Source organism: Acanthaster planci, linkage group LG11, assembly GCF_054643075.1.
Source record: "Acanthaster planci isolate LZ-2023a linkage group LG11, COTS_SCS, whole genome shotgun sequence".
In the NCBI taxonomy this organism is placed as follows: Eukaryota; Metazoa; Echinodermata; class Asteroidea; order Valvatida; family Acanthasteridae; genus Acanthaster; species Acanthaster planci.
Genome location: NC_141787.1, coordinates 3,191,976 through 3,219,256, shown reverse-complemented (window position 1 = coordinate 3,219,256; position 27,281 = coordinate 3,191,976). Strand labels below are relative to the sequence as shown.

Sequence of the window (27,281 nt, the reverse complement as noted above, 5' to 3'; positions counted from 1 at the left end):
AGGACTCGTTTGCCTGTAATGCTTGGGCGGAAAGCTTTCAGTGTATTGGATACGGCCTGAAGTTCCAGTATATTGATGTTATTCCCTTGGAGCTGGAGGTCCCATGTTCCCGATGCTTGAAGCGGTGGTAGGGAGGCTCCCAAACCCAGATGAGAAGAGTCCAATGTTATGGTTATTTCCGGGTTTACTTTGGGGAAGGCAACTCCGAGAGAAAGGTGCTCCTTCACAAACCACCACTAAACACAGAGCCAGGCACGGGCCGGAGCAGACCACTCGGTAGAAAAGACTTTCGAGAAGATTGTTGATGCATTCGGTCGTCGGTAGGATTATGCCTCGTCGAAGGTCGATAGATGCCCCTAGATATGTCGAGTATTGAGTTGGGGTGAGATTTGACTTACCATGGTTGATGATGAAGCCCGGCCGGTTTGTGATGTCACAAGTAAGGCGGGTAGACACCTCTGCTTCCTTGAATGATCTGCAGACGATTACCAGTCATCCAGGTACTGGAACAGCATGACATCCCGCTTTCGAAGGTGAGCAGCCACAATCTTTGCGACACTCGAGAACACTCTTGGTGAAGTGGAGAGGCTGAAGGAGAGCCATGAATTTGAAGAGGCCCCTGTTGTACAGGAAGCATAGGTATTTGTAGCTTTGAGGGTGAATCAGAATGTGGAGGTAGGCATCTTTCAAGTCTATGGAAGAGGCCCAGCATGGAACCTGTAGAGATTGGGTGACCATCCGAAGGGTCTCCATGCGGAATTTCTTCGGGCAGACAAAGTGGTTTAGATGTTTGAGGTTGATAATAGTTCTCCAGCTTTTGAGTTCTTTCTTTGGAGTGAGGAGGAACGTTGAGATGAAGCCTTAGTTTGCTTGAGATTTGGGAACCTGGCGGATAGCACATTTCTGAAGGACAGAGTCTATCTCAGACTCCAGTGCCTGTCATTTGTTTTTGTCGGTAGGAACTGGAGTCGGACGGAGGATAGGTACAGACAGAGGGGTGCTCGTGAATTCGAGGGCATATCCATAGTGAATGGTTGTGAGCACCCAGCTGTCCGATGTGACTTTCTCCCAAGACCAAGCGAAGAGTTGAAGTCGCCTGCCGACAGGTCTGAGATCGGCAGGCGGAGGCAAATCTGAATAGTCAACGACGCCTACCCCCTGGAGGTTGGGGGTAGTGCGGCTCGGTAGTTCTTCCTTTGAAGCCCCTCTGGGGTGGCTTGGTATGCCGAGAGAAGGATGGATGGCCACGATTCGTCTGGTGACTGGGTTGACGAAAGGGGCGAAAGGGAAATATAACTCTCCTGCCGTGGGGGTCTGAAGGGCCGAGCCCAGTATTCATCGGGACGAGATTGGCGGTGGAAGGTCATGGAAGCTAAGCTTACGTGTTGTGCCAATACGTTTAACTTCAGCCTCCATCATCTCCATGAACTTCCCCGCGAAAAGGTCTTTGCCACAAAGAGGAAGATCCTGAAGTCTTGACTTGACTTCTTCATAGGGACTGTTCATTGCATCTAAAGTGTTGGATCTACGTGCAGAAGTGGCTAGAACGGAGATCTGAACAAACTGCTTGAAGATATAGATGACGCTCTCATCGAGCGCTCGAAGTGTGACAGCTTCCAGGTCAGGGGTAATTGGTGAATCTTCATCACATGCTCGGGCCAAATACTCAGAGAGGAGTGCAGTAAAAGCAGTGCAGCGAAGGCCATGTCGTGAGGCTTTGTCGAGTTTAGCAAGAGTAGACTCGACAAAACACTTGTCCTTGTCTTTAAATGGAGACTTTCCTGTAGGTTTGTGAGCATCAGAAGGAAGTTTATCTCTAGCCTCCATTGGAATCTCGGGGACAGAGAGGAAATTATCAAAGTCCTCCCTGGCAAACTGGAAATAAGTCAAGGCCCTGGGCGGGTATGGACACCATTGTTTAGCACCGGCAAGAACTTTAAACATCTCAACCCATGAGCAGTCAAGTGGAAGTTCGGGAAAAATTGGCGTTGATGCCTCCAACCTAGCGGGATGGCGCTTGAAGGAAGCATGTGAAGAGGCCTCGGCTGTAGACTGATTGGAAGGCTGGCCTAACATGTGGATCATATCCTTCTGAAGAAAATGGAGCTGTGCCTAAGGAGGGTTAAGGTTGGCTGCAGAGGAGATATCCTCATCTTCAGAGGGCGTATTCTGCTCCATCCGCAGTCGATCTGAGGAAGGAGGAACATCATCATGTCTTGTTGGGTGGCCAGGGACCGGAGGTGAGTTGTAGTCTGCGCCAGAACCTGGATAAGTCGAAGGGGCAAAACTATCATATGAAGATCGGATCGCCGATCAACAAAGGTTTGGACGCGGATCCAGATGCGGACCCGGATGCGGATCCAGATGCGGATCTGGGTGCAGATCCGGATCACATTGCGCCTGCAAAGGGTCCGGATCTGGGGCTGTCGCCGCGGAAGCAGAGGTGGGCTCTAGACGGCCAGCTATAGAAGAGAGCTTCTCCGAGAGCATGCGGACTGTTGACATGATGTCGGCTGATGTGTCCTCCTTCAGTGAAGAGTGAGACTTCTTCCACTTAGACCCCATAGAAGAAGACGAAAAATGTTTGCGTACGTGTGAACTGGTTGTAGAGCCAGCAGCTGACGCCTGGTGAGTTGGGGCGTCGGAGGCCTGTCCAAGCTGCAGTAAAGATACAGCAGGATGGGGCTGGGGTAGAAACAGTCTTCTCAGAAAGGCCCAGGAGGAAGCCGGAAGAGTTCAAAAACCCCGACGGCGAAGGAGACAGTGGGCCGTTGTCATGGGCGTGAGTGGTGATGAGCCCACAAGGTTCGGTATTGTCTCTGCAGGTAGCGCACCTGGGGGCAGTGTTGTGTTGTCCTGTGGAGCATCAGCGTATTTGTCATGGCCGGGTGCCCCGATTGAAAGGATGTCTGAAGACAATGGCAACGGGGTGTTTTGGCCGGTGTAGCCAGTGTTGGCGATGTGGGGCCGCTCCAGAGCGTAGACTTGTTAGCCATGCTGATCTCGGGTGTTGCCCACATTAGCTTTTTGTCGACCTGCATCATCCATTCGAAATGTTTCGGGACCGGGACACAGAAGTGTTGCGCCCAGGCCCAGCAAGCGGAGGAATCTCAACCCCATGTGCAGCGCAACTCGGCACTATCATTGACTGCGATGCTTCGGTGTTACATTGGAGAACTGAGCATACGGATATCGCACCCACTGTAGCTCAGGCCCTTAAAGCGTGGCATGGGCTATCCCTGAACTTAACCAACGATGGTATTGCCAGCAGAAATTAGCTGCGGGATCACAAGTTTAGCAAGATGCCGCTCAATCCTCCGCAGACCGACTCCTGTCGGTCTATAAGGGGAATGTAGGGTCGCGAAATTCGGAATGCTCGCGAACCCCAACAAACCCAGGATCGCCCCACTGACTCTATAAATATACCAAGGAAAGAGGGGGACCGCAGTATTCGATCGTTTGCACCGCTTGGCGGAACCTCCAACAATCCCAGGGTCGCCCCGTTGACCCTATGTATCGCTTGGTAGTAACAGCGTAGAGTCAACAATCCATAAATGCACACACACAAAAAGAGAAAATTTACCACCAAAACAAGAAAATATACACATAAACTCAGAAATACAGAATGTACGTTTATTACAATACCTTACAGTTTGATCAGAATGTCACAAAGGTGTGTAGCGAAATGGAAACTCGATAAACTCGAACATGTCAAAAAGACACGTCTCTTTAGAATCACGCTAAGGAAAAGAAGGAGGAACATGGCGGCCATTTCGCTATGCTTCATGGGACATGAGGGCGCACTACGGTTGATCAGAAGATTTAGCGAATTGATTCAGATGCAAAGGAATTTGCATATTTCGCAACTGTTTGGGGTAGGTTGAAAGCAGAAGACAAATTTATTGGGAAACATCAGGACATTTACGTGTCCGCACACAAACTGTTTCTGCGATCCACGCTGGCATGATCTCTCCACGGCTTTCATGCACTACATGTAAGTGGCACATCATGATTAACCGATCTGGTCCCAGTCTCAACTTCAAAGGAATTTGTTGTTTCATTTCGAGTAGGGTGCTGGAGCTTGGATCATGAAAGCATTTTGACTTCTGGTATCGTTTTGTGCAGATGCAAGTAAAAGCCCAGATTTTTCTTTTTTTTTTCCGAGAAATGCCATTGTTGTGATCGGAAAAACTTACATGACAGACATCTCCGCGAAATACTTGGGATGATCAGGGAATTCATTGGTTAAGTTTGACTGAAAAGTGGTGTGATCTAGTGGCACTGCGTGTGATGTGTACAAGCTTGTAAAGCCATGTATAGTCTGGTGTATGTAGCATTATCATGCAGCAACTCTTGCTGCAGCTCTGTGCAATAAGGGTGTGCTAAACGATTGTACACTGACAGAGCTGTCGCACTCAACTTTTTCACCAGGAGAATTAAAATTGATTCTGTCATCACTAACTGTTAGGTAGGCCTAATGTTTGATTCTTTTCACTTCATTTTTCTCAAAAATTGCAAAGTATAATTAAAAGTAAACTCATGCCGAGGAATGCAGTACAGATGGTTTCATGCGTGCAACTATTTGCTCTTCTCGGAAGCTTTTAGGCATGCGAAGGTGGGGGAGAGCAATCGCTCGCCTTGAAATGAAAGGACTGCAAAAGTCTTTTTCCTCTTCTGAACATATCTTTTGAATGCTTTTTTAAACAACCTTTAACATTTTACACATATGTAAACACATTTTTATGTTTCATTAGACTCCAGTTTTCTTAATCAATTCAGAAATATGTGTACATCATTTACTAACCTGTAGCACTTTACTGTCATCAAAGTTAAAGGCGCTTGGTCTACCCTCAAGAGTACCAAAGGCTATATTGCCACCTGTCAGTGGAGAGATATCACTGAAGTCATCTGTGCAGAGTACTCTAGTCTCATCATCAGGTGGAGCAAAGTTAGATCTTGGAACCCTGTAGGTTGTTTCGCAAGATCCACTGTAGAACTGGTACGGGATCCAAGGACCATCGTGGCTAGTGCGCTTGTAGATTGCAAAACTCTCTGGCCGTGCAGAGTAAAACTTAAGACGGATATATGTTATGGAGAACGCTTTGCCTGTGATAGACAACAGAAGGAAAAAATATTGATAAGGTACGGGTTGAGGTGGAAAATCTGTTCATGAGGAGTGTTCACTTGAGCAACATGTGCACCATATTATCCTCAATCTTTAAACGGTGTGGAGTGAGTTTCAAGCATACAGTACATACAAAGGAAGATGTACATTGTACCCATTTTTCTACAGTTTGTCAAACATATTATTGACCTCTAAACCAAACGCCTTTCCCTGACATTTCAACATCAGGGTCCAGAGTGTTGAGAAATTACATGCAAATATGCTACAAAACCAAAACCTGATTATCACACAGGTAAAATGAAACAGTGATGTAACAGCATTAAACTCCACATATTAATATTTTTTTGGTTACAGCCGTCTTACATGTAACTGTAAACATTTTTTGCATTCTAGAGAGAGTCCACAACTATCAAGCCAAGTTTGAAATACCAGTACCACATGTCTTCAATTTACATGTAAAGGCACATGTGCATGCACCTCACTAAAACAATGTCAAATCGTGTGTTAACCACTTGCCTCCTGAGTTTAAGGAACCGGGCACCTTGGTTAGTATGGTTAGCCGGAGTAACCGAAATCGGACAAAAGATCTGGGCCTTGTTACAAAAGACCGTAATCGGGACAAAAGACAAAGCTGCTGGGATTTGCCAGCAGTTGGCATTAGCGCAGGTAATCCGTCATTGTTTTGGAACGTAAGAGTAGCCACCAGACAGTCATTCATGTGGGTGTAACTGCCTAATAAATGAAGTTGTGACTTTTATAAGAAGTTTGATAACAGAAAATCTTGAAAATCCCCCCGGGAACTTATCCCCGCACATGCAAATTCTAACCGGCAGGAAATGGTTAAAAGTAAATAACCTTTCACATTAGAAGCTACCGTAGTTTCTTATACATAGGTACAGGTACATGTAAATACCACAAAGAGCATGTACATATACCCTACACAAGTGTACATGTACATTTGCATTACATTCATATGTACAAGGGATTTTACCTCATACAATTTGGTGAGAAAATTGACTTGTACAATCTGCCTGTACTGAGGATCCCCATGAGAATGCTCTTTGGGGATGGTATTAACTGGTCTGTAATAAATCATCTATTTAAGAGTGTTGATATTGACTTAATAAGCTGTGGAAAAAGTAAGTTTATACTCGCACAGAAGCAACATTCAGCAGGTCGGTGTGTACAAGTACATCATGTGTACATGTACTAATGTAAGTCCCTAATGTGGCGCACTTTGACTTCCCCTGGAATGTCCTCATACAGTGTTAGCACAACAAATTCATAGGTGAAATACTGCTACTATATTAACTACATGATACAAGGTATTGAACCTTTGTCAAGAATTTCAGTGTTATGAAATTTTGTACAAAATTAAAAAATGGCAGCGTCTGGAAATTGGACAGAGATTCAGCTGACAACGTAGACATTTATGGAAAATCTCATCTCTGACCCCGAGTCAGTGAATAAAACATAAAAATTCAACAGTGCGCAATCACGGCACGGCCGAATCACAGCCGAACAGACACAAATTCTTCAGTGCGCATGCTCAGTTGCTGTGGCCAATGCATCGTCCTCAGTGTGATAAGTTTTTGCAGTTTCACGTTGTTGTTTAGCTATCGCATCTGCATAGTGCGGCCGTACGTGTGCAAGAAAGGAGCATGTCATAAGGCGACACTGTGATTGGATAACAAAATGTACACTGTACGTCTGGCCAGGAGTACGTCATGCAAGCACACATTCTCAGTCGCTCCAGTTTTGCCACTCGCATTATGAATAATTCAGTGATTGGGCAGTAAGCATTTAACTCCATAATGGCTGATTTCGTATTAACGAGAGTCGAGTGTATATTATAGGCTTACACTGTGTTTTTGTTGTGTTATCGGCACTTAACAGCTAGCTTGGTAATTCAGATTAAATTCGTACTAGTGAATTCGCCCTGCGATTCATTAAAAAAGTGCATAGCAAATGGCTGAAAATGCATCACATATTGTGATGTGATACCGGGAAAATTATTCCCTGGACATGTTTTTGTAGTAAGGAGTTTGTCTCCGACTCGAGTGCCAAGTATTGGTCTTTGTTGCATAGGACTAGAGTCGATGCAGTATAGCCTCGAGTGGAGGCGTGCTTGTGAACTCAAGGGAGCATCTGTGAGAGTGCACTGACTGGGAGCTTTTGGCAGAGAGTGCTGACTCCATTGATTCAACTGTTACAGTGATCACCGATTACATCAAGTTCTGCGTGGACCTGGTCATTCCATCCATCACATAGTGCGTATGCCCTAATGATAAGCCATGGATCTCCTGTGATTTGAAATTGCTGCTGAAGAGGAAGAGGAATGCTTTTGCAGATGGGCACTCAGTGCAAGTGAAGGAAATACAAAAGGAAATAAATCATGAAATCAAACACTGCAAGCATAATTATGAGAAGCGTCTGGAACTAAACTTTCAGCAAAACAACCCCCATGCTGTGTGGCAGGCAATGCAAACAATAACTAAATGCAGACCACGGACACAACAGGTTGAATGCAACAAAAATTTCCTGAATAAACTGAACAACTTTTACTGCAGGTTTGATGGTCATTATTTTACCCAAGAGAACACTGTTCTGCAAGAGACACTTAAGGCTGGTTTTGTTTTTGATGATGTAGTTATTTATAAACTTTATGTCAGGAATATTTGTAACAAGGTTTTAAACTCTGTAGCCATCAACTTGCAGGTATTTTCAGACAGATTTTCCTGATGTCTTTGGATGAAGGAATTATTCCTCGGGTGTGGAATACTTCAGTCATAGCTCCTGTGGCAAAAATAAATCATGTGACAGTTCTGATTGACTACCGTCCAGTTGCCCTTACCTCTTCTATCATGAAATGTCTGGAGAGACAAATTAAGAAGCACTTATTAGGTCAAGCAGGTTCATTAATGGACCAATCTCAGTTTGCACACAGGAGCAATAGGGGGTTGATGATGCTGTGGGGCATTTTCACAGTGACTCGCTTAGATTTTATTTCATTTTAAAACTTTTATAACCACACACATACTGAGCTGTAGCAGTTAAAAATTCCACTTACTTTGTGTAGGTACTTACTGACACTTGGTATAAAATAACACAAACAAAAAATCATTTTCAACAGATAACAATGCTTTTATTGCATTGTAATTATAGCACGACTCGCATTACACAAAAAGGAAAGCAGTAAAATCGGCTTAGGTTTAAATCAAATTTCTCCTCAAACTATAAATTGGAGAAGAAAATGAATAGTTATCAGAAACCCACAACTCAATACCATTTCTACATCACCTAAAATGATATGCATTTCCCAACCAGTTTAGGAAAAAACATAAATAATCGATGTGACTCACGTTACCGTGACTTGCGTTACCTCAAGATTACCCTAGATTATGCACACATTAACTTGATTGTTTGTGTATACATGTAGTTACCAGTGCAACAGTGCTTTCAGGTTTGCAGTTGAGAAAACAAATAATGGTAGTTGCCAAGTTAACAATCATAACATTTTCATATCATGAACGTTTTATGTGTACTTCACTTTTCACCCCTATTGATATGATTTTGTAAGAAAGTTACATGTACTTACCTTTATTTCAGATAGATGATGACAGATGCAAATCTTTTGTTTTTCTGCCCCTATGTACATATGTACATGTAAATGAGGAATGTTGCAAAATTAAGAGGAACCGGTGTATGGAATTATGAAATATTATCTGCTGTCCTCTATTTAAGATGCATTTAAGTTTATAAAACAATTGGAACCGATGAAAAGATAACAAGCACTTGCAACTACTGCAGTTTAAATTATGACTCGTGTTACCCTTCCCCTAAGTGCTGTGACTCGCGTTACATGTGACTCACGTTACCAACTTTCAGTGCCAGACATACTATCCTAGGCAGATAACCTAGGGTTGGTGTTGTTATAATTTGGTTTGTTACACACTGAAGGAGGAGGTTTATGATTGACAAACTCAACACCCCTGGGGGTTAACTATTTGTGTATTATATTATTGTTATATTACATATTGTATAAAGCCCGTAATTGACTTCCATGCCTACACATACAAAAGAAAATGTTTATGGTTTTTTTCAGCATTTATTACTCAAAGTGCATTAACAATACCGATCGGCAATACAGCATTAGACAGTTTGGGAAGGGGGAGGGTGTAGACGAAAAAATCTAGCTTTGGAATACAAAAGAAAAGTATTGAATACAGGAATCTAAAGACATTTAGACCAGACCTAAAGTGCTTGTTTTCTTGGGATGATAGGCTTACAGCCTATACTTAAGATAGGAAATAGAATACATTGCACTTACATTTCTTATGAACTGACCGCTGAAACAAGTTTGGACTCCCTCAAAATTTTAAGATCAATTTTTGATTTAACCAAGTATGGATTAAGATGGGAACAATTCTTCTCTCAGAGTTAATTCAACAACAATGAAAAGCAGCAGTAAGGGGCTTTGTGAATTGTTACTTTTGTGCAAAGCCACTTGAAGACAATTCAATTGTCAAACTGTTCGCTTTAAAGCTTTAGACTGATCTCAAATTCAGACAGTACCGGTGGTGGGTACGTTTAAGCAGTTAAAAAATTAATGGTTTCTATCCAAATTCACAAGAATATTATTAGGCCTAAATGCCTACTGTCTGTACAGATATCAAGTCTCAAACTTACTCATATTTCCTCACGCGTATGCTGGCTCGGTGTCGACATAAGATAGACAAACAAATCACTCCACTTTACTTGTGGAATGACAGCAGGAGATGCATCCAGGGCCTTGGCATCAAGATAATATGGATCTTTATCCAAGCCACTGCTTTGCCAGTTTCTGTACGTACCGGGTTTTCTCGGCCCCCGGAAGATCTTCTGCATACTTTGACAACCTAATCATGGTTTAACGGTCCCTATAGCCCAACGCGAGCCAGCAACCATGGAGCTATACTGCGACAGATCGCAAGCACAGTGCAAGTAAGTACTTGCCAAATGTGCGGTCTGTCAGGTATCAAGAAAATGTAAACACGTTGCACAACCCATATGCTTGCGTGGCATGCAAATGATTTGACCACCTTGACCTCAGTAATGGCGGCTCCGAGATTTGTTGGGCTATTGCTATCTTTGGGCGCTGCGCGCGTGACGTCCATGCATAGCCTGTATTGTAATTAGAGCTAAGCCAGATTTACATTCAAGTCACCAGCAACTAAGATACTTTTTATTTCTTTGGATAATTGACGGAACAAAGTTTGAAAGCAGAGGAGAAAATTTTCCAAAATAATATCTGGTCCCTTATATATTTCACAGAAGTCGTCACAGAAGATTCCACTTTGGTTACTTTTAACATGTTTACTACAAAAATAACATGCAAACTTAACAGGCATTCAAGAATTTAAATTACAAAAGAAGATAGCAGGCAGGTGCAAACAAGAAGTTAAACATAAGACCGAAGTATCACCCGCAGCGTGAGCTGTGACTGGCATTGCCCTGAGATAGCCCTATAATCTTATTTAGGTGGCATGAGATGCACATACGTAATTGTGGGGCTCACTTGTGAAGTCTGGTTACACAGTCTTCCTGTCAACAGTGCCCTCTACTGGTGTATTGGTTGTGTGTAGGAGTGAAGGAATGTTGAATAAATCAAACGGTTGTTGATTTCTGAGTCATGTCTTGTGTTAATTAAGTTATGAGGCACAGGGCCAATCACGTCAGACCTAGTGGTGTGCAACACCCCAGTCAACAGTGTTTTCAGACCGGGATGATATTACTTCCATCACAACGGATTGGTCTCTAACCGCTCAGGGACCTTCCAGTTCGGGCCATCTGACACCACACTCCCGACGGCAAGGGTGTCCTCATCCAGAACAGTAGAGTTGATCAAGGATTACGCAGTAGCGAGGCATGGATCTCGACAAATTTGAGAGGTGAATGTATCAGAATATATGTTAGTGAGCAATGGTGCTGAGAGCAAGCATGATCATGGTGGCGATGCCCCACTGCATTGTGTTAAATGAGAGTGCAATACAGTTGATAAAGTTTTAGCAAATGGCTAACTAGTGTTGGGGAAATAATACATGTACATATACATGTATGTAGAGCTATTTGGGTAAGTGGAATGCCACAGACTAGTTTTAGTCCATATTCCAGAAAATGACCACATGCTGACCACTCCGTAGGTGACCTTTTTACCCAAAATCTGCAAACTGTATACATGAAACTTGCAAAAGGTCCACAATTGACATTGGAAAAAGTGAGGAAAGAAAGCCATTTTTTTAACATTCTGTCCACAAGAAAACTTGAAGACCTCAGTTAATTCTCATTTTTGTTTCCTCAATTTTTTTCAATGATTTCAGGCAAACGTCTGTTTTGGGCCTCTTGTTTGCTTCATGAAGACTGTTTACAGATTTGGGGCAAGGGTCACCTAGTGGTAAGCAGGTGGAAAATGAACAAAGTACTCAGTTGTTGTTTTTTTTTTCACTTTTTCCAATAATTTTAGCCAAACTTTGTCAGTTTTGGAAATCTTGCACACTCCACGTGGACTTTTAGAAGATCTTTGAAAAAGGTCACCTAGTGATCAGTATATCATCATTTTCATGCAAATCATAGGAAACACCTTGTTTTCTGTGCTTTATAAGAGAATTAATCTACATGTGGTCAGTTGTAACCCTTTGAAGAGCACCCCGTGATGTTGCCTTTACAAATTAAGGTCAAAAGTCAGCAAGTCAGCCAGTCATATTCACACAAACACCCTGCCCAATGGGGTCACTTCAGCAATGCTGTAAAACTCACTCAGGCAACATCTGTTTTAGTGTGGACGGCCAGATATGCAATACTTGCAGACAAAGACAGTTACTCATGAATGGGCGGCAGTCAGTATGTCTGGTGACATACTGACCAGCAGCTGGTATTTGTGAAGCACAGACATCATGCTGTAATTTCCACAAAAGATGAAAAATTCCCCATGTGTACAAGCTCATGTGACAGATTTCACATGAGAATGAGCAACTGCAATTTTATGACATTTCTGTGACATGACCCATTGAAAATCACAGCCTACAGACTACCAATCTGTTGTAAGGTTCAGTTATTGCATATGGTACAGTAACGTGCTTCAAAAAAAGAAAATATATATCTTATCACTGCTTCAAACCATTTCCCAAGAAAATGGTACTGCATACATACTGCATACATGAATGACATCCAGTTTACAAGATTTTGCTTGCCAAAAATAGTCAACTTACCTTTTTCAAACTGAGGTCTCCAAAAACATTTTATCCCCTCACATTGGATCAATTTTTGGTGTCTGCCTGATATTGGAAACTTATTTTTAATATTAAGAGTCCACTATTTATATTCCTCTATAAAAATGAAGACCTCTCCCTCTCAGAGGGCAGCTATGGAACTAATGAAGGGCATATTCTTTTGAAAGAAATCACATTTGAACAAAGCCATGATTTGGCACAAGCTATGTCCAACACATTATCAAAGTTTTACCCTTGGAGGCATTCATGAATTTCAGCATTTTTCATTCTACTGTTGACTATCTAGATGGAGAATACCCACAAGAATTTTTAAATGATTATGTTTGTGTGGTGTGGTGCTCGGATAATTAATGAAAACATGGCATTACATATTGGGCAAAAAGGGGAACATTTTGTGGACTTGCCGTTTACACTGTAAATATTCAACTATACTGTGGTATACGTGTACATGCATGCATAGTATGTGCAACAAATGAACAAAACACAAAGGTTTTAATCTGAAATGCTCCTCTATGTAGCATCATGGTAGCACAGTCGTGACCTTGACTGTGGTTTGCAAATAATACTTTGTTTTGGGTCAATAACAAGCAACAAAGCAAGGTTTTTATTACAATAGGCTGTGACCCAGGTTAATAACAAATGTGACCCTGACATTACCTAGGTAATTTATAGTGTTCACACTACACTCCTTGGGCTAAGAAACTCTCTGGGTCAACTGCCTCAAAACCACACTTAAACTGGGTAATTTCTAACCCAACTCTAAAGCCCTTTCCACACTAGTCTGGACTTACCCATTACCTAGGTAATTGTTTTGTGAATGCCCGCCAGGTTTTCCTCAACCCGGGTGCATTTGTTGAGTTATAGCAGTGCACACCGATAAGCCTTATTCACTGCAAAAGTCAAACAATTATCTATTATCAGCAATCTGCTGTAACTGGTACCTCGGCATAATAGGAGTAATTTTACATCTACACTGTAAATGTACTTGAGGTCACCAGTTTATTGTTGGTTACTCATCTTCATAGCTTTGTTTTACGTACATTAAATGCAAGGCATTAGTCTCAACCACATTATGCAATCAGCTGCATGAGAAAACCTTTTTCTGTTGGCTTGTAATTTTGTGTTATACATGTACACATCTGACACTTTTTTTCCCAAACAATGGTGAAACAGATTAAATCTATGATAGGGATAAAGTAGAGGTTTTGTCTGTCAGGACAGAGCGAGGGGCTTTTTCGCAATTTCTTTTTTATTAAGAAAAAAAACATTTGTTCATCTGCGATATTAGCACATTTCCATTTCTCACTTTTTGCTCAAAGATCTACCCTACAGCTACAAATATTTACAAAAAATAATTCTAATATTTTCTTTGGTGACGTCATAGTGACAAAATGCGCAAACTCTTTTGGACATTAGAAAATATAGAGAATAAAATGTGTACCTTTAACATCACTTCACTTCGTCTGTAACTCTTCCATTTCTCAAACCAAATTTCAACCCAATTGGACATGTACATCACAAGATACAGGGCTCTAAAGAATGTACCTCTAATGTCACATAATTTTTCACCTGATGATGTCACATGAGGTCAATATTGGCCTAAGTCACTTTCCTTTCAAGATATCAGCAGAGTTCGAACATAATACGACATGCAATTAAGGAGATATGGTGCTTTGTGTATTACACCTTTAATACCATATAACCTGCATGATGGCGTCATCACATCAATATCCATCTTAATCACTTCCATATAAGATCTCAGCAATGTTTGAACCCAATCAGACATGCAATTCAGAAGATAGAGTCCTTCAAAGAGTGTACTTTCAATGTCATGTGACTTGTCATCTGATGGCGTCAACATTTGATCAGGCCAATTACGGTCTAAAACCCTTCCATTTCCAGCTATACTCAAAAAGTTTCAACCAATTGGACATGTACTTCACAAGGTACAGTGCTTTGCAGAGTGAACCTTTAATGTCACTTGACTTGTCACATGATGACATCATCATCACTTAAGGCCAATGTTCGTCTAAAGCCTGCCCCTTTCAAGATATCTGCAAGGTTTTAATTCAGTCAGACATGTACTTCACAATATATAGTACTTTGAGTGCACTTTAATGTCACGTGACTTGTTACATGATGTCGTCATTATCACATGAGGTCATTTTTTGTCTATGACACTTCCCTTTCTAGATACTTGCAAGGTTTCAACCAAATCGGACATGTCCTTTCGGAGATATAAGGCTGTGAAGTTTGCTCCTTTTAAGTCATGTCACCTGACACCGTATGATGTCATTATGACAATTTGTTCTTGGATCCTCTCCAGCTTGGGGACTTGGGGGAGTGCGCACTGAATACACAGTCAGATCAAAAAAATTGCCAAAGACTGGCTGTGGGTCAAAAAAACATGTTCAAAACCTACGAGGATTTTAAATATTCAAAGTGCCATAAAAGATCAGAAAGTGATGTCATCATGACTTCGTGAAATTGGCCTATTTTTTGTATCAGGGTTTTTGTTGGCTTTAACTTTGATGACAATTGAAGATGGCCAAGTTACCAAAATGGTGGCTTGAAAATGTGTACAAAGTCAATGGGCTAAAACCCCAGTGCAGAAAAACTGCACCTTTAAATTCAAGTCACGTGATTTGCATTCAAACTGAAAAATGTTTGTGAAATATTACTTGATATTCTGACTCTAGGGCATATTTCAAATAAAATAAAATAACAGGGTGTAAGACATACGATTTCTCTTTCCTTCTTAAAGTAATTTTAAGCCGAAGTTAAGGACTACTCACTCATCAAAATCAATAAAAGTGTGTAGTAAAAACAATCTGTACAAAACCTATGGAGAAAAACCTGCCTCTTTAATCTCACATCATGTGACCCCTGATGATGTCATTATGACAATTTTGTTCTAGGACCCTATCGACATGATGGACTACAAGTGCACACCAATATGAAATCGATTGGAGTGACAAGAGTCCCAATGTCTGGCCGTTAAAAATATGAACAAAACTTATGGGGGAAAATTAAATATTCAAATATCAATTAAAAAATCACATGATGACATCATCATGACATTATAAATTTGGATTTATTTTTGTATCAGGGTCTTTGTTGGCTGTAAGTGTGGTTACAATTGAAGATTGCCAAGTAGTATAGATTGCATAGTGTCATGAAAACGTGTACAAAGTAAATGGGTTGAAATAAATATTGAAAGTCAATAATAAATCGCTTGATGATGTCATCAGGACATCATTGTTCCAGACACATCTTACCACAAGGGTCCTTCATTAATGTAAGTGATGAAGATCCAAAGTTGCTAAGGGACTTAAGTCGGCGGTGGAAGCAACGTGTACAAAACAAAGAGGATTTGGGGTCAACATCAGAAGATGAAGAAAAACAAAAACAAAAAGAATGCCAAAAAAAGCCAAAAAATTGGTCAACCGAGGAACTGTGCTTGTAAACACCTGGGTTGTGGAAGGGCAGAGGTCAAACAATGCACATTCTGAGGGCTGCTGCTCACAATGGAGTTACAAATTATCTGGGTGCACGTTAAAAGGTGTAAGCTGAATTGCAGGGTTAATTTTGTAGTGTGAAACTAATTCTCCAGTTAATTTCTACCTCAATATGGGTAACTAACTTCCAAAGTAAATTTACTTATGTCCAGATAAGTCCAGAATAGGACCTTTTCACTGGTTTCAACCAAACCATAACATTTTAGGACAAAACAATTTGGTGGCAGATCTGACCTGGTTTAGCGATACACATGTACACATGCTTTACAGATGCTTGGTCAAAATGAAAAAGGTCACAGTTTTACTGCTCCATGCACATCTTGCCAGCTCCTTGAACTTCACCACAGCAGTGACTCCGTTATGTGCACCAGTGCCAATTTCAGAATCATGGCGTAACTTGAACCATGTGTAAGCCTTGCACCACAAATTTATGCCGTAGCTGCACAATATACTTACGGTCGATTTCATGAAAAGTTGTGTAAGCTGCGCCATATTTTAACAATATTACATTTTTTGGACGAGGACAAAAACGGCTTTTACGACGGCTGTTCCTTTCCAATATAACAGCAGTCATCAGTCATTGAATCACCTCCACCCACCATTTTAAAAGGTATTTGTCTTTTCTTCAACCGGACAGACAATCTCGCAGTTTTCTCACAGCCAAACAAGTTTCTTATTACCTTCTAAAACAAATTTGTTCATTTCTTGTATAAGCCTTGTTAGGTTCAGCAATGAGGAGGCTTAACCAAACACAGCAAGCAAGTCAAATCGTTCATTTTTGCTTCATTTGGTGCAATTAACTTATGTCACCTCAAATGACCACATAAGTTATGCCATAACTTGTTGCGCAATGGGAAGATGTCCATTAATTTTTGTTTTCCCTCCAGAGTTGCATTCGATCGAGCACGAATCGGACTGATCAGTATCCAATCAAAATTCGTTTTACACGGCCATTTATGACATCATTGGCCTTATGTGGACCATGAAGGCGTGGCTATTGAAAATTTGCAAACATGATGCTAAATCTGAATACACATAAGCACAATTGGATGTAGTGAGAATTTAGAATTGTTGTGCAGTGGAAACGACGTACGTTGCATGTTTTTGGTTGATTATTAGAAAAATCTCACCGCATGCTTTTTACAACCATCGTAAGTTTACTTTTTTATCACGTTTTCTTGAGCACATTCCGTGTGCTATCAATGCCATGCCATATTAAAGCTGAACATCCCAACTGACCAGTTCGATTTGAAAGTACCATGTTCGACGACTTTCGGTTTGGTTCGGTGGTTTGGCTGCAGCGCTATATTTCGTGTGCATTTCATGTGAATAAAATGAGAAACCTGGCGTGCGTTTCGAGCCCAGCTGCATCATACATACACACACCGCAGTGTTCAGGTTCATTGCGTTTGCACACACACAGCGCGTAATGTGAACGCCGCATTTGATGTTCATACTTTCATGTTTTCTGAAGTCTCGGCTGCGTGTGCGTATAGTTATGCACTGCGCTTCTGTTCACGCAGTGCAGACACATCAAAATAGACCTTTGCGCTGCGTACACAGTGAATACGCAGTGAGTATACAGTGATTACGCAGCGAATATACAGTGATTATGCAGCGAGTATGAACTGGCCTTTAGAATGCACTTTATGATTTTCCAGGGTCCTTAAGTGGGACCCAGACCCCACACCGTACTGGCTTCGTGCTTGCATTTTCAGGAGTTTTCCCGATTCTCCAATCACATCCCTGTTTCTTGCAATCTGGCCCGTTTGGTATCTTCCAAATCAGGGAGAAAGGAAAACCAATGCCAGAAGCTTCTGAGCGGCAGATATTGAAGGAATCTTAATTGCCTGCCATCTGAAAGAAACCCATGCACCACCAAATGAAGATGCTAAATTTGATACTCAATTTTAAATTTTTTATAAATCTCAGGCGAGTTTGCCAATTATAGACAAAAGTTAAGGGGGGTAACAACAGAAAGCATTTTAGATTCGATTCACTCAACCGAGTAAGAAATATTAAATTGGAGAAAAAGGTTGTACCACACTTTAAGCCCTAATTTAGTGGCAAGGTTAACATGCTTAAAATCACAAATTTTACGAAACCTGACTGCCAGGAGGGGTAACACCCTGCACAATCTCTTTTCATTGATTGAAATAACCAAGATTTCTTCTGATTATTTTTCTTGTTTCGTGCGCTTCTCCCTCTACGTCGCAGGTCCTGTGCTTTACTAAGCAATAGATTATTCCTAAATCCAGACTAGGTTCGTAGCATATGACCAAAGAATGTCCATGGCCACTAGGGTGATATTTGAGTTGACCACTTTGATCATTGTGCTACACTATGGCTAAAGCAGAAATAGTAAGGTGCTTGGTAACAGACGGAACGGAGCTTGGGGTGGGAGATTCACAAGTATCCCTAGAAAGACTGCAAGGTTCGTTGAGTATAAAGTTTATTTTAATATTCATTATGTTAAGGCTTAAGCAATTTAGGTCTTTCATGCGTACTACATGTATAATGATACATGTTGCATATCCATGCGAGGGAAACGTGCGGAGAGTGGTCACTTTGGGAGGAATGCATATTAAAATGTAAATGCCCATGTGAGGAAAACACAAAGAGGGTTACTCAGCGGCAACTCTGAAAAGTTGTTTAATGTGCATAAATTTCAACATGTAGTCCTACAAAAAAAACAATGGGCAAAACAAATCTTACCATTTTGGGCACTCATGAAAAGTCAGATCTGTTTACAATTAGACACTTCTGTACTGAGGCTTTCTAGGTACCGGTATTAAGGGGAGATGTTCAATTATCAGTAGCCATTATCAGACCTTTTCAAATTCAGATTGCTTGGTAGATTTAAACAGTTTCCAACTGCACAATTTCCATGCAACCACCAGCCATTTTAATGCAGCTGAACCAATTTGTAAGGCATAAAAAATTAGTCTTGCATATATGCCTGTAAAGATGAATATTTGTCTTCATAGCATTTTCACATACATGTACATATGTTGGGTGGAAGTAAATGCACAAGATACAAATTTTCACACATGGTTTCTTTGTCGGTGTCACCCAAGGTTACCCAAGGTTTCTTCGCTGTTGTCGCTCGCCCTTTCTCCGTACATGTCGACCGCGGTTTTGTGTCATTGTCATCCGTGGGTTTTTCAACAGATGCACGTACATGAATGGTTTCTTCGCTCTAAATGACTTTGTCCCCAAACTGGTTTACCTGCATATTCCTTAAGTTTCTTCTTTGCCCTAGTTTTTCTGTTGAAGCAAGACTTAGAGAAAGGATTGACCAGGTAAGAAATTTAGAAAAATCATCACTTGCATCTTACGTTATTGTGTCAGTATGGCAAACAGAAATACATGCGAGGCCTGGGTGCGAAAAGTGGATTCTTTTAATATGACGTAGGGTTGATAGCAACATCATCAAATAAAAAGTCATCTCTTTAATTTTCTCATGTTTCAGTTCCTGGAATTCTTTGTAGAATTGTCCCACACGAGGGCTCTGTCGTACTCATTCAAATTTGTGTAGTCAACTAGGATAAGACAAACCATCGAAGAGTCCATTTCGAAGGAGTGATTAAAATTAGTAAACATACCTCCGTAAATGTATTACTAGCTATGGTATGACCGCAGTGTTATCTTAATAGTGCTTATTTCTAGTTCATTATACGAACGACGAGGATTTCCATTAATTAGGCGAGGAAAATTAACAACACACCATTTTGTCCTGAGCTCAAGACTAGGCTGAAAACTGTTCAATCCCCTCTAGGAGACGATTGCCTTCCCCTGCGCAGATAGGTAATTGAGCAAGAACCAGGCTCTTCAATTCAGATAAAACTTTAATATCTAACCCTAAGATGACTTTCTCTTATGACATGGCTTTGTATTATTGGTTTATATATTATACATATTGCAACATGTATTTTGAAACTCATTTCATTCTTTAGGAGTTCACCTGACATACAGAGAACTTTTCCTGACAGTCGCTCCCCGGATGTCATGTACTGTGGATCCAGCAGCTATTTGGTTTTATTTGTTTTGTTTGGACCACAAAACACCACTGCTTGTGTTTGGAAATTGGCTGTTTTTCAATCCCCATTATCGAAAAAAAAGTCTTTCTTTGAAACTATAAAAGAACACCCTGTGCTTAAATTCAGTCTGATATTTGGGCCTACTTTCTTGTGCCATCCAGAAATCAGGCACGCACTTGTTCGTGTCAAACTTCAACATCGGCAAATGGCCTGAACAGTTTATATGTGTCTTTGGAAAAGATAAAGCAAATGTCTGGTAAACCATAATACCCTCAGCTCACAAGTACGAATTTAATAGAGAATCTTTTTAATGAATACATTACGTTCATAAAACCTAATTGCACATCGAAAAGCTTTTCCGCGTTATTCAGGTTCCACAATGTCTGCAAGAGATGGAATGGCACAACTGTAAAAAAGCAATTGACACTAATGGACGCGAAATCTTGCGCAAGTGCAGGTGACTGAACAATGAAGTTTAAACTTCAACAATAAATCGCATGACCATGGTCAAGATCTTGAGTCTTTGTTGTAGTTTGTCGTAAAGCGACTGTATTGTGCTCTTTGTTCTTGACAAAGAAAAGATGGTTTAGTGTTCAATTTTTGTGTAACTTGGTGATATTCACTTTCATTTGATTGTAATTGTTAAATTTGCATTTAAATGCAGTTGAATTACAGCCAACTTGTTCTTTACGATCAGCAACCTATTAAAAAAAACGCAAACAAGCCCTGAGTGATTTTCTGACAAGGATAATTTTGAACTCCGTATTATGGACCATTTATCTCTACTCAAGATTTGTGCAATCACTACCACAACCCTGACAATCATCTTGGCAGACAACACGTTCACATTACTTCGGAAAAAGTTTGTCTCTAAAACACACATTTGTATGCTTATGGCTTGTTGCAGCTTGTTATGCCTGAAAACATTGTGATACAGTTGATTATCATTATCGAATTGTAATACATGAATTTGTTTGAATTGTACGGTTATGAATTTTGGCTTTTTCAAAATTTTGCAAAAAAAGGCATTCATTTTTGTTCTGTTTTTTGGCTTTTTCGCAATTTTGCGTGAAAGGCATTCTTTTTGTCCTTTTTTTTGCTTCTTCCTTTTCTTCTGCTCAAAAACCTGTTTATTTTGTGCACATTTTTCTAACGGTGACTTTAGTGCTTTTGCAACTTTTGGATTATTATCAAACTTATACCAATGACGAACCCTTATGCATAGATGATCCTACAAACATTACATCATGATGACGTCATCAAGTGATTCATTATTGATTTTTACATATTTATTTTAGCCCATTGAATTCGTACACGTTTTTGAGGCACTATTTTCGTACCTTGGTAATCGTTGATCGTCATCAAACTTGCAGCAAGTACTAACTATAAAACAAAGACAATTCTGAATTATTTACGTCATGTTGATGTCATCAAGTGATTTATTATTAAATTTTGAATATTTAAATATTCTGTTAAATTTATAAAAATCCATATAAAATCGACCCTGGCCTCCTGCAACATTCTGTTTGCAGCAAGTGCCAGGATAAAATCTGGTCTTCAATTCATCTTGTGTGGGCCAAATCATGTGACCCTTCCTTCTGGTCAAAACCGGAAGTGGTCTTATTGTTTAAAAGTGGTTATAGGTATCGAGTTGTTTTCAACAGTGTTAGTCTGCTGCGGTATAGTATTTTTCAAAATATCTACTGATGCCATCACCTAATTGTCGAGCGCCCTCTAGCGACAGGTTAGAAATTCTGAAAAATGACTTCGAATGGATGTCTGTGGCGAAGTTTGTCCGAATCGCCTGAAAATTGATGTAGATGACCATCTTTATCTAGTCAACACGTGTGTGAAGTTTGGTGATGATGACATCATCGGACCGGACGTTACAATAAAAACTTCTTTTATTCTTCAAAATTTGGTAAAAAATCAACCAGAAGGGATATAAGCGTGAATTGTGCACAAGATGACAGCTTAAACATTGGAGTCAGCTGCATGAAGTGTATAACTGGTGTACGTTTTCACACACGTGAAGTGCAGCCGACAAAAACCCCCTAAAATATAAATTGCCAACTTGAAAATCCCGTTAGCATGCTGTGCATATGCTTGTGTGTGTGCGTGGATGCCCAATATCTGCCTCCAACATAGACAGCGCACAGTGCACAGCGCTTGGCAAAATGCTGACCACGTGCTGCCAAGAGCAGATCCCATTGTATGGAACGCCAAAAGGGACAAATAATTAAGATATCTAATCTGTGCCTTTTCCGTGATAAGTATAATGTTTTGTATTGTACATTGTATTGTACATGTCTTATTGGGTTGAAACCTTGCAGGCAGTTAGGAAGGGAAGGTTTACAAACGGAAATTGACTTCAGGTGATGATACCATCAGCAGACGAGTCACGTGACATTAAATGGTGCCTCATGTAAAGTACTATATCTCCTAAAGTGTATATCCAATTTGGTTCAAATCTTGCAGACATCTTGAAGAGGGAGTGCTTTAGAGGAATTTTGACCTCATGTGATCATGACTTCATCAGGAGACAAGTCAAGTGACATTAAAGGTGCACTCTTTAAGACCACATATCTCCTGAAGTACATGTCTGATTGGGTTCAATCTTGCAGATATCTTGAAAAGGGAGTGTTTTAGAGGTACACTGACCTTATGTGATAATGACGTCATCAGGAGACAAGTCACGTGACATTGATGGTGTAACATTTAAGGCCCTATATCTCCTGAAGAAGATATCCTGTTGGGTTCAAATCTTGCAGATATCGTGAAAAGGAAATACTCGACCGAGCCATTGTCTCCCTGGTGTCATACGCTACGGGTTTATTGATCAATTAATCTCGATACATGTACATGTACAATCCAAAGTTGAAATGCAAGCTTTTCGAATCACGATTGATTTAAATATGGCATTTTCACGGCGGCAACTCGATGTTGATCGAATGAACATTGTCGCCGCACAGGTTTGGGATATCTGTTGTCGGAAAAATATCCAGAGAGTTGGTTTTTCCTCCAAATAATGGACACCTGGCTGATCTCCAGTCGCTTGAACAAGAAGAACCTTCATCCAATCACAGAACCGCACTGCAATAACCCAGTTCCCTGATTCGGTACCTTCCCAGTGAATACAAGATGCCTCAAATTCCTGCTGATCCGTCTTCTCAGATCGGGTGCTTAAGCCCAACATATTAAATAGCGCCTAAATCAGTTGCAAATGCGATCATATTTTCACCATCCAGTCGCCATTTGCGACTTAAGATAGCTTAAAACTATATACAAAATGTACTTGAACAATTTTGAGTATCCTGAAAAATAAAAAAAAAAATTATGTACTCAAAATTCGTTCCAGATAGGTAGAAATGGCAGCACAAGTCGCATCGTTTATTTGAAGCTTACGCGTGTGCACTGAACAGTACACGTGTCGCGATCACACGCACGTGTTGGTTTGTTCCAGATCAAAACATACATTGTTGATGCACTGTATATGGACACCGGGGCCGTTTTATAAACCACGGCTTGGGCTTCATTTTTTTGCTGCAATGTAAGTGAAACCTGATTTCGTGGATTGACCTCATCGGGGCTCATGTACATGCTCGTTTTGTGGCTGCGTGTGGCAGCGGGTCATGATTCAACAGCATGGATGATGTAAACACAAGGTATTTATACTACATGGTGTGTACGTGCGTTCATGAACATTCTGCGCACGTGATTACCAAACCTTCGTAAAAGTGCTGCAGGGCACCTAGATTTTTCTCCCATCAGGAGCCATTGGCAACCAAACAATTTTTTTTTTCTCAGCCTGTTTTACAATGTACATAAGCCTAGGTAGAACTGCGGCGATTTCAACGGTGTTCATTGCACTGTTACATGTATACATTTACAGGTACTGTGACCCTGATGGCACAATCCGATTTTTTATACTTAGACACGGTCACACAAACCAATCAGACTCTGTGAATTCCAATCGTATTCATGTAAAACTGGTGGAGACTCATTTCATCGAAAGCGGCAAAACTTAAAGAGATTGTCGTCTTTGAAGTAATATAACACCGTTTGGACAGCTATTGTATGTGCCTTCTCCACACTTTGCCATAAAAATGCCTCACTTAGATAATACCAAACCTTTTTTGTTTGAGGTTGTTGCAAACATTTCGAGTAAGCAAACATTGTAAGGTGTGTTGTTGTTGACCGCGCCTCATCTGTGTGAACAGGTAAGCAAGTTATGTATTGGTGCAATGGAATCTGATGTTATAGCTATCATCTCATGGGCATTTCGTGCTTATACTTATCAAGGTTGATTTTTTACCGAATTTTGAAGAATAAAAGTACTTTTTATTTTAACTGCCTGGATGATGGTGTCATCAGCCCCAAATTTCACACGTGTTAACTGGGTAAAGGTCATCATCCACATCAATTTTCAGGCGATTCGGACAAACTTTGCAACAGACATCTATTCAAAATTTATTTTCAGAAATTTTAACCTGTCGCTAGAGGGGGCAGCAGCATGTGCAGTCTGTATCCTGACTCACAACGTGCACGTTGATAGAGAAAAAGATACGGAACCAGACTATCTGCCAGCAAATGATGGAGAGCGCTATGATAATCACAAACAGAACAAAGTCGGTTGTCCAGCTAATTTACGGTTTCCTTTCACAAACCAGCACAGAACCAGACAACAATTTCTATCCTTTTTTTCCATGTGGAGGCACGATTGTATGGGTTTCTGCCTAGCGGCTGTGTAGCCTCAGCGCTTCGGCCACGCCGCAATCCGAGGCGCAAGCGGCGAAAGTGCTGACAAAGCCTAAAGTGGAATCTTTTGTGGTCTAATTTTTTAAAAAGCGGAAATTTGCTGATCCGCAGCAGAGTTGCATGCCCTTTTTTTAGTTTTGCCAACAGATAAATATGTTTGTGTACACATGTATAACTTTAATTTGTTTTGTAATAATTGTGTCTGTGATTTTGTTTCTTTATTTTGGAGGGTAACAATGGTGAATCTGAATAGTGACTCTGCAAATTCTGAACCTGCAGCTTTAGCTGCCAGGAAGTGCCTACAAAAAATTTTTAAAAATCCAACTCTTCAAAATAGCGAACTTCGAGCCAGAGAAACCCAGAAAAATTGTTGAGTGTCCATCTATGTTATAAAGATAATTGTAAATGTCTGCCCATGTTACAAATATAAATTTCTTTTAAGACAGTTGCTCTCTTATAACACAAGAAATAAACAAGAATTATCTTTAAATTCAACTGACATATCCTCTGATGGGTAAATAGGTCACATACCGAAAAACACTGGGGACAAAATACATTCATTTCTAGGGGTTTTTGTCACACCAATTACACCCATTAGTGCGTACAGACCCTTGTACATGTACAATGTACTGGTACACGTGTACTTTATATAAATACATACATGTACATGCAGTCTCCTCCGGAAACCATTTTCAACAAAAGAGGGACAACAGTGAATCACACAAAAAGTAGCATGTATTTTGCGAGTATAACAGTGTTCCCACTCGACTATTTCTTCAACAGCCACGCATTCCCACTTGGACTTTTATATCTGCTACAGAAAGTTCATTTAGTGTGTGAGACTGGCAAAATGTCATGCATTGCCAATGCTGTGCAAATCACCTATGGCCTCCACAGGACATGACGCAGTGACTTGGCATCATTTTTCACACACTAACATTGCAATGAATTGACAGCTACCACAGTACAGTTTATGCCACATTTATATTAGTACATTTGTGGAACAGAAATCTAATATTTTCTACTTTGATTTTCCACCAGTATTTGGAGATGATGCATATATACAACTACGTTGCGTCCTAGTTTTATCAGTGCTGACTGAATTTCCTCCACTTCTACTGTATATGTACATCAACATTTTCACTGATAAGTGACACCTGCCACCAATTTGTGATACAGGAACCTGTACTGTTTGTTGCAACAGTGCAACCACATGATGTACAATAAAGGAACTGCTCCTATTAGACTTAAACATCCCTGTACTGAAATCTTCAGTGACCACTTTCAGCCTGTTAGTTTGACATAACTACTGCAGAAAGTTGAAAGGGAGATCAGTTTATGGTGTGTCCCTGGGTTTAATTTTGTCATTCTACAGGAAAATCATGGTACCCGGTTTGTTAATCCCAAACAAGCCAAATCATGTACATGTAACTTACAGGGATGCAAGTCAGGTTCTTGTCCAGAGCCTGAAAATAAGACAGAGAAGCCTGCATACCAGTACATACATGTACATATGAATCCAGTAACCTTAGTCTATTACTGTTCATGTGCAGTGGCACCTGCCAGTTGCCATTAGCACTGCATACGTGTATGGAGCCACTCTTCAAGAGCCTAGAATGAATTGCGTATTTAATTATCAAGATTATATTTAAGAACAACAAATTAAGGGGTGAACTCATTGATTAAAAGGCATCAGTCTGGAGAGAAAAGCATCAGTGGATGGAAGAACCAACAGGTCACATCTACACTGCAGCTTATCAGGTATCATCAGTAAATTATTACTAGACAAAGGGGCTATTATCTAAGCTAAATTTTACTATCAAAGAGTCAACAGAACCATTACCACAGTCTGTCTCCTACATTTCCTGTCCCATCCTAGTGGTGACAGGTACAAGCCATGCAGTGTACTACTCAGAAAAAACAATGCACACAATGTTTACATGTACATGTATAGGTGTAATTGTACACGTACATGTACATTGTAAAATCTCCTGATGCAGAATTATCAGCACGAAGAATTCAGTATTTAATGAAACTGATACATCAAGAATCAACAGTACAGTTACATGTATCAGAACTGATACTTGAAAAATGCAATGTATCATGGACCTGTGTTTCATCATATGTGTAATAAGCAAGTACTATTGACTATGAACACAATAATCCACACTCAGACTGACCAGAAGATATATGTACATGTACATGTACCAACAAACGGTTGACCCATGGTCGAGCAAAACAGTTCCAACGTTTTTGTTAAAAGATGATTTAAGCTTGAGCTGCTCCTTTGTCATCTCCAGGAAGTGATACAATTGTCTAAATGGCTCAGGGTTTGCACATTTTTCCCACCTCATGGATCACAGTGAGCAATTTCCCCAGGACGGTTCTGCAAATGGCATGTCAATCTGAACATTTTAAGATCACTTTAACATATGTAATTTACTAGGGGATGTAACTTGCCATTTGATCTCTTATGCACTTCTAGTAATGTTTTGGAGGGTTTGGTGTTTTGGAGAAAAACCTGCCTTTAAATATGGCAAAAAGAAAATTATTGCAATGCCAAAGATATAAG

The 27,281-nt window shown here is 40.5% G+C and overlaps 1 protein-coding gene across 1 annotated transcript in view; it reads right to left on the bottom strand.

Moving 5' to 3' along the window:
• lamc1 (laminin subunit gamma 1) overlaps nucleotides 1-27,281 on the bottom strand; it is a 208,890-nt gene that overhangs the window by 170,091 nt on the left and 11,518 nt on the right. The window contains exon 2 of the mRNA XM_022250063.2: nucleotides 4,805-5,106. Coding sequence (XP_022105755.2) covers nucleotides 4,805-5,106 — 302 coding nt within the window. The remainder of the gene's footprint in view (nucleotides 1-4,804; nucleotides 5,107-27,281) is intronic.